This window comes from Dipodomys merriami, unplaced genomic scaffold, assembly GCF_024711535.1.
Source record: "Dipodomys merriami isolate MVZ:Mamm:240054 unplaced genomic scaffold, mDipMer1.0.p SCAF_12, whole genome shotgun sequence".
Lineage (NCBI taxonomy): Eukaryota > Metazoa > Chordata > Mammalia > Rodentia > Heteromyidae > Dipodomys > Dipodomys merriami.
The window spans coordinates 13,507,420-13,516,586 of NW_027202493.1; the positions used below are offsets into that span (position 1 = coordinate 13,507,420).

General features: G+C 40.1%; 1 protein-coding gene across 1 annotated transcript in view; it reads right to left on the reverse strand.

Annotated features, from left to right (window-relative positions):
• The window catches only part of Tnks (tankyrase), a 144,405-nt gene extending 135,989 nt beyond the window's left edge, over positions 1–8,416 (reverse strand). Inside the window, exon 1 of the mRNA XM_070016261.1 lies at positions 7,695–8,416. Within this exon, the coding sequence (XP_069872362.1) occupies positions 7,695–8,370 (676 nt within the window). The 5' untranslated portion in view covers positions 8,371–8,416. The remainder of the gene's footprint in view (positions 1–7,694) is intronic.
• Between the last annotated feature and the right edge of the window lie 751 nt (positions 8,417–9,167).

Here is a 9,167-nt window from a genome sequence, read left to right on the forward strand (position 1 = left end):
CAACTACAGTTCTTTATTTCTCCCTTTCCTCGGGCTAATTAAGTAGGGAAAAGGCTATTTTGTTTGAAGGGAATAAGGAGCTGTCAAAAACAAAACAAAAACAAAAACAGAAAACCTCTGAGCTGGGAACTGAGGGCTCATGCTTGTACTCACTCCTAGCTACTCAGGAGGCTGTGATCTGAGAATCCGAGGCTGGAAGCCAGCCTGGGGCAGAAAGGTCCAAGAGATTCTTATCTCCAATAAACTACACTGGAAGTGGTAGCTTTCAACCACTTGAATGCTAACCTTGAGCACAAAGTGTCTCAATGACAGCTTCCAGGCCCTGGGTTCAAGTCCCAGGACTGGGGAGAAAAAAAAAAAAACCTCAAGAAAAAAAAAAGGTTAACGTCATGCTACTTGAATTCTATAAACAGATACCTGAACAAGCAGGCAAAACAAGTTTCCACAAAAGAACCTGGCAATTCACTAAGGGGAAAAGCAATCTTGGAAATCTGATGAAGCCTTCACAGAAAAACACAAAAACAAAACTTTCTTCTATCACTTGAAAGCAAAGTGAGTTTTAAAAAGTAGTTATCTTGAGCACCTAAGGCTCAGTAAATCTGAAAAGACTGAATTAATACAATATGTCTTTTTACCACAGCAAATTAATTAGACAAAAATTATAACATCTGGAAACTCCAAAATTTTAAAAATTAAAAAACATATTGATAAAATTCTTTAAAGGCTAAGAAACCACAAAGGAAATTAGAAAACACTTCAAACCAAATGGTAATAGAAACATAACACCTTAAAAAAATCAGTTAAGCTGGGCGCCAGTGGCTCACGCTTGTAATCCTAGCTACTCAAGAGGCTGAGATCTAAGGATCGAAGTTCAAAGCCAGCCCAGACAGGAAAGTCCTTGAGACTCTTATCTCCAATTAACCACCAAAAAAACCAGAAGTGGTGCTGTGGCTCAAGTGGTAGAGCACTAGCCTTGAACTTAAGAACTCAGGGACAATGCCCAGGCCCAGAGTTCAAATCAGTTAAAGCAATGACTTAGAGAAAAACTTAACACTTTAAACTCTTAAGTCTAAAAACTAATCATCTCTAGTTTTCCTAAAGAAGCTAAAGAGGCTGGATTAAGGATGCTGAGGTTAAGAACAGAATGTTTACCTGACAGTAGTCTCATACAGTTATAATGCTAAAAAAAAAAAAAAACTCTAACAATGACACCAGTACAATCACAGCATAACACATTACTCCCGTGTTTGTAGGGATGGTGCTATTACTAATCATATAAAACTGGAGCACTTACAACTGTGGACAGGGCACAGGACTTGATGAGGATCATAAGTTACTACATTCCTGATTTATGTATTTACTACACTGTGCTTTTGATAATTTTTTAGAATATACTGCCTATTTTACAAAAGTTAACTAGAACAGAGCCTTAGGCTGGGCCTTTGGAACATATTCCAAAAGGAACTATTATCACAGGAGAAGAAAGATCAGATAGTGACCCTGAAGACCTTTGAACAGCACCATGGAAGACTGCGTAAGCACACTCTAGTGTTCTCAAACAAATGAAGTACTTCTCAAAATGTAATTGTAGATAAATAGATGACTGGGTTTGGCTTTGGGATTCCCTCCCCTTGTGTTTGGGCTGGACCTACTGACTTCCTTCTAATGAACAGACAAAAAAAACCCATGATAACACTTCTGAGATTGGATTTTTAAAAGACTCAGTTCTATTTTGTTCACTTTGTCTTGCTTTCTCACTTGAAGAAAGATATCTTTGAAGTCAATTTCCATGATGTGAACTGCCCAGTGAAAACAGAGGCAGACCTCAGTACCACCACTTTCAAAGAACTGCATTTTTATAGCATAGTCATCTGATGAAATCTATTCTATGGTAGCTAGAAACTTCTAATACAGGCTACATATATAAAATTTTACAGAAAAAATACTAAGTACTCCATTTATAGGATCTTTTAAAATAGGCAGATTTTGCTATCTAACCTAGTTGAGGCAGGAGCAGAGACAAGGATCAGGTAGAACATAAGAGAAGGTTGAGGTTATGATTTTCTGTGCTGGTTTGACTAATGTGAGTGTTTTGCATTTGTCAAATCTCAATGAATATACTTGCATGATTTGATCAAATCTTTAAATAAATAGTAAACTCTAGATAATGATAGGCATGGTCAGAGCAGCTGCACAGGTGTTTCTAATTTACATGTACATGCACTTAAAGAAAGACTGATAGAGGGCTGGGAAGGTGGCTCAGTGGTAGAGCGCTTGCCTTGCATGCCTGAGGCCCTGGGTTCAATTCCTCAGCACCACATAAGCAAAAAGAAAAAAGCCGGAAGTGACGCTGTGGCTCAAGAGGTAGAGCACTAGCCTTGAGCTGAAGAGCTGAGGGACAGTGCCCAGGCCCAGAGTTCAGGCCTCATGACCGGACCCAAAAAAAAAAAAAAAGACTGATAGATTAATATACTGGTAGATAATATACAGTAACAACTCTATAATATAATTTATTTCTCTACTGTTTAACACTTGGCTTGTTACCAACTTTTTGCTATTGGAGAAACATTTATATAATATCTCAAAAGTAGAAAATGTATTCTGTAAATCATTCACTTCCTATGAATATCATTAAAGCAAAAAAAGAGACACTTCACACATAGTTCTAACCAGACATTCTATGTAAGTTTAAAAAGAAATTCCTTAAAGAAAGATTTAAGAAAACACTAGGTAATCATAATTTGAAAGCAGAAATGGGAGGATCATGGAGGCCAGGCCAGGCAAAACATCTGTGTTTTCACATCAAGGCAAGTATTGTAGTGAGGCAGACACTGACAATCCTAGCTACACAAGAGGTGAAGGTAGAGGAATCACTGAGATAACCTAGGTCAAAAACTCAAGACCCTGTAGGAAAAATAAACAGAGCACTTGCTCAGCAAACAAAAGGCCTGAGTACAAACACCAGAATCATCTCCCCAAAAAGGTTTTAAAAACCATTTACAATCAACATTTTTAAGTCTAGGAAGAAAGTAATTCCTTTTCTTCTATTACGCAATTAGACCCTTCAACCGGGAGGCAGAACATGGGCTTCAAAGGATTACCGAGGAGTCAAGCAAAGTGGTATAGGTATAAAGCAGGAAGCCTGAGGCAAAAAGATGGAAAGTTCAAGGACAGGCTGGATGTCTGTCTCAAAAAAGGAGAAGGAAAAGATGGAAAAGAAAGAAGGAAGGAAGGAAGGGAGGGAGGGAGGGCACCTTACCAAAGTATAAAACGCTCAAAACAATTCCCACCTAGATACAACCCCTGCTTTCACTATATATGATGTTGGTGTATGTGGAGGGGAAGGGAAAAAACAAATTGTTAAAACAGGGATATAAGAGGACCCATTGCAACAATGAGATGTACAAGTCGTTATGTTGAAAAATGAACTTTACAACTTTGGTGGGGAGGGAGGAGTGGGGGAGGATATGAAGGGATGGGAAGGAGAAACAAAGCAGGAGGCTACAATGCTTGATAAGAAATGTACTCATTATCTTACCCACATAATTGTAACCCCTCTGTACAGTATTTTCACAATAAGAATATATTTTTAAAAAAAACAATTTCCACCTAGAACTGAAGAATAGCCTCATTTTCTTATCCACTGATAGGCAACAGTCTAAAAGATACCCTGATTTTTACTAGACAAAAAAACAAATATAAAAAATCATTTGTGCTGCTAAAAACTCGGGAATGAGTTGAGCAATCATTGTAGGGTATAGCATGTGTTGTAGTAGATACTACCCAACTCAAAAGAAAACAAAACTGGAATACAAATTTCAGTAGTTCTGATACTAAAATAACTTGTATTTCATACTATAACACAAGTAATATTAACCACCAGGAATACTATTTCAACATTTCTTCAATTTAAACTACTATGAAATCTCAGAATCTTTGTTAAAGCCTTGTTTAAAAAAAAATCTCATTTGACCTTATCCTATAAAAAAGACTTTATCAGAATTACATTAGCCCTTTAGCATAAGTATCACAACTATAACCTAGGATGCTATCTCTCCAAATTGGCTCTTTTAAAAAGTTCTTTGAGTACTATACAGTGAACAATAGGAAACTAGAACCAAGGGTCATCTGTATAAGAAGGTCGCATATAAACTCTAGTCAACAATAAAAAAAAAAAAAAAGCCCATCAGCAAGGAGCCAGTGATTCACACCTGTAAAATCCTAGCTACTGAGGAGGCTGAGATCTGAGGATCCAGATTCAAAGCCAGACTGGGCAACAAATTCCAGAGACTGTAATCTCCAATTAACCAGTAAAAAACTGAAAGGAGAAATAGGATTCGTGTGCCAGGAGCACCAGCCTTGAGCAGAAAAAGCCAAGCAAAAGTGTGAAGCCTGAGTTCAAGCCCTACATGCTTGTGGTACACACACACAAACTGCATTATTAGATAAATTAGAAACAGTAGTTCAGAATGTATTAATATTTTGCGAATTTATGTCAACTTCAGAAAATGAAGATTATGTTCTAACTGAGGTTGGGATGATTCCAATTAATACTGTTGTTCTACAATTCTGCTAGAAAGAATACGGTACCTATTATTGTAATAAAAATAAAGCCAAGAGTGGGGAGGAAAAGTGGGAGAAAATGAAAGAGGAGGTAGGTAACATTGTTCAAAAAGAAATGTACTCATGTACATAATGAACATGTACTTATGTACTTATATAACTGCAATCCCTCTGTACATCACCTTTGCAATAAAATTTAACTTTATAAAACAAAGTCAAAATTATTTTAACTATAACTTAATATTATTCCTACAGTCATTAAAAATGTTTCATTTCATGTTATAGAACTGTAAACTCATTTGTAAATAGAAGTAAAGGAATTAGTTATTATTAGTCCTTCTATCATTTGCTTGGCTAGCTTAGTCTCATATCCTTCAAATCCTGCTTTAAAAAACTTTATCAAGAAAGACTTTCTAACTAATCCAAACCCAAAATAACAGCCCTATGACACACTCCAAAGAAAACAATAAAATGTGTTTTCCTATCACTCAAAGTTACACGTTTTGTGGAGTTCTTATTGTTGTTCTTTAAGCCTCCTTACTACACTATAAACTCCATGAAGTTAAGAAGCATCTGCCACTCAAAAGTTATACCAGTATTTAACACATGATTTATACGCAGTAAGAAATTTGTGGAACTACACTGCAAATTTTAAACCTTTCATCCAAGAAATTTACCAAATTCCTGTCTTCAATCCAGTTATTCCATAACACTTCAATGACTAGTATAACCAACTAACAGTTAACTAAAAATTAAACTACTCATCCTGCACATGATGTAAACAAACTTTCACAAGACTTTATATTATGCACATAAACACAAAAATGGGATAAACTCTTCTGTTTCTGTATTATGGAGAATTTTATAATTGTCTATCTCCAATAACTGAACAAATTTTTTTCTAAAAAGGCAGGCCTCAAAACTACAACATAACTATAGTTTTACTGTTTGCATTCTAGCTCATCTGGGTACACATGGAGCTCTAGATGAGAATTAAAAGTAACGTAGCAAATAGAAGATGTGGTTTAGAAGACAAGACCTATTTTATGTATGACTTATCCTAAACAAATATATTAATACAAAAGTATAACTTAGTTACACTTGTTAGTGATCATTTATAAAGAAATATGATAAAGAATGACAAGATATGTGAAGCAATATGGGAAACAGTATGCAAAAGTTCATAACTTTGGTTGATTTACAAAATCAGGGCTTGCATTTTTCATGTAGCCTCAAAGAAAAAGAAGCTGGGTGTGGTTACCCCCACTTGTGGTTTCAGCATCAGGGAGGCTGAGGTAGAAAGATCTAAAGTTTGAAGGCCAGCCTGGCCTGCATGAGACTCTCTCTCAAAAAAAAAAAAAAAAAAAAGACACCCAAAACCCCTGAAAGAATGAATATCAGTATATCAGTTAAGGTTCTGACTCTATTCATTACATTCCTAACAATGGCGCCTGTATATCAAGAAGGGACCCAGTGACCTAATAATGACTTCCTGTTTTATACATTAATGGATTTCAAACAGTATTTGCTAAAAAGATGAAGTGTATTATCACAATATAACACATGTGTAAGGAAAAATACAATTCCTGAAACTTTTGATTTGTTATATGTATATGACACTGTAAAATGTCTCTCTAGCACGATCTACAGTAAGAAATATGTGAAAGCAATTCTTGTACATAAGCTTGTCAATTACTTATCCCCCCAAAAAAAATTCCTCACAAAAATGCAAAGTGACCTTAACCTAGGAATAAATTACCAAAGTTTAAGCTTGATTTCACAAGTTCTAAACTCAAACTGCCTGAATCCACATTAAATCCACTACTTTTTGAGTGACTCCAGACTTACCTAAACAATATGTGTCTCACATTTTCTTCTGTAAGATGAGGAAGGCAGTATCTTCTGATTTGGAATAAAAAACTAAGTGGTACAGAAAGTTCTGTCACTTACATTGAGTGACAATGTAAGCAAGAAACCTGACAGAGGGCATCTGGATCCACAGTATGTATTTGTAGGGGAGGGGTACTTTTCATTTTGTGTCTTTCGGTCCTATTTTAACTTTATAATATATAACATAAGTACACACATGTAATGTTTCTAGTATTGATATTACCTTTAATTTCAATAGGACATAATTGAGCAATGAGATTACAGTGCTTTTAGTCTGTATTTCTCTATTTTGTTAATTTTCAAATGGTTGTACCAGGGGTTACAATTTCACATATTCACTTAGGTCCCCCAGCGAATCTTGATCAGTGTCACTCCTTTCATCATTCTGTTCCCTACCTATCCCTTCCCTCCCCAAGTCATTCTGTAATATAAACATATATAAGTTGTTTCTGAAAGTCAGTCATCTACTTGCTTTAAATATATATATAAAGACAAAGACAAATGTGGGGTACAGAGCTTAGACATTCACACGTTGTTTCTGGATAATACATGTGCCAGAAACTTGGAACTTACTCTATGATCTCACGCCCAGGAGAAAACTAAGGAACTGAGTTGTGAATAAACTACAACAGCAATGTCCACAACTTCGAAGCCTGTTTTCTTTCCCTTAGGGAAATGCATCCAAAAATTCTTTTCCCAGTTGTTTCATAAAGGCTCACTTTGGTCTCCCCAGCTAGAATGTCAACTTGTTTCTTCCACTCCACATACGACTTCTAGTGTGTTATTAAAGCTACGGGTAAGGACTTAAAAACACTTGTTGCGTTGCATTAAACTTATTTTGGGCAATCGCCAAGGGACGTTAACTTTGTGGAAACCAGCACACAAACGACCCAACGGCGCTACCCAAATCTAAGGGGTTGGCTCCACATGCACAAGTGAGAAAGTTGATCCCTATCCAGAGACTACCCGTGCCACAGGGAGTTTTTAAGTAAGTTATCATTTTGCAAAACACTAAAGAATGGATTCGCACGCACACCACCACCCCCCCCCCCACTTTCCACGCCCCCACCACCCCGCGCGAACTGAAGAAAGTAACCTCTGGTCTTCCGACGAGGAGTTAAAGAGCCATCGCCACGCCCCCATTTTGTCCCATCATAATAACTACTTTCCTTCATCCGACCACTCGGTTCCCCCCCCCCAGCTCCCTCCCCCAGACTCTTAATAAACCGTTCTTCTCTGACCTGCCGCGAAGTGCAAGGGAGAAGACTTCCGGCCAGCCATGTCCTTAGCGTTCACGTTCGCGGCGTCCACCAGCCTCTTCACCCGGGACACGTCCCCATTGCGACAGGCCTCCAGCAGTTCCCGAAGCGCCCCGCTCACCGCCGGGACCCCCGTCCCGGGCCCCGCGGCCCCAGGCCCCAAAGTTGTTGTGGTGCTCACTCCAGCCGCCTCGGGGCTTTCGGCCAAACTCGATCCAGGGGACGACGGAGAGGAAGACGAGGAAGAAGTCGGAGAAGAGGAAGAGGATGGTGAATGGTTGCTGCCACCGCCGGCTGGGTTAGGAGCGACCCCGACGGCAGATGAAACGGAAGCCACCGGGACCCCGGTGACGGCGGAGACCGTACACACCGTGCTGCTGGTGCTGCTGCAACAGCTGGTGCTGTCAACCGGGTCCGGGGATCGGGGCCTGTCGGGAGGTTCCCGACTGCCATCCCCCTCCGGCAGCGCTAGGCCGTGCCGCGGGGAAGCGAAGGGGACCAGGCCACCAGCCGTCGGCGAGGCCGGGGTGGTCCCCGGGGCCAGGCCGGGACTGAGAGGTGGGGGAGGTGGCGGCGGCGGCGCCGAAGCCCCTGGGGCGGGCTGGAGCTGTTGCTGATGATGGTGGTGATGATGCTGAGAGCGACGCGACGCCGCCATCTTCGGACTCCCCCAGCACTGTCACTGCGGCAACGGCCCCACCACCCGCCCTCACTTCCGACGCCTGGGCCAATCAGCATCCGACACACGGGAAATGATACTGGCGGAGTGGGCGGGGTTAAAGTGAAGGAGGGAAGTATTGGGAGCTCGGAGAGCAGCGAGCGGAGGGGGCGTGGCTTTGTGATTGAGGGGCGGGATCTGTGACAGCCTGGCGGGCCCGCGGGAGAGGTTTGAATACTGGAACCGGCCTCCGCCTCAAGGGGAAACTTCCTGGATTTCTTACTTGCCATGCACTTGCCTTTCCCTGCTGCCTTTCTGTTCCTGAGTCTCCTGTCTTCCCTCCCTTGATCCACAGCTAGCTGTGGAAGTGTAACACAGGTCAAGCATCTGTCAAGTCCTGGTCTGAAAACTGGAAACAGTACCCACCTCTAATCATTGTGATTTAGCTAGATTAAAGTGACTAACAAACCGACCTTCAGTCCCGATCGTTACAATGAAACCATCTTCCCCCGCCCCAGGTATTTCTCCAGTCTCTTGTTCCTGTAAGTTTTCTCACTCTATGTATATATTTTATTAAACCCCCTTTTAAAAATATTATATTGTCAGAATTGAAATTCAGATTCAACCGTTTTCTAGCTAGGTAAAATTCCAAGAAGCTATTTAGCCAGCTACTGCTGTGTCTTACTTTCCCCTCTGTAATATCGAAATAACAATAGTTTAATAAATGTTTATTATTACTTGAGCTACAGCTCCATTTCCAGCTTTTTTTTTTAATCTATTGGATAAGAGTATCGCCA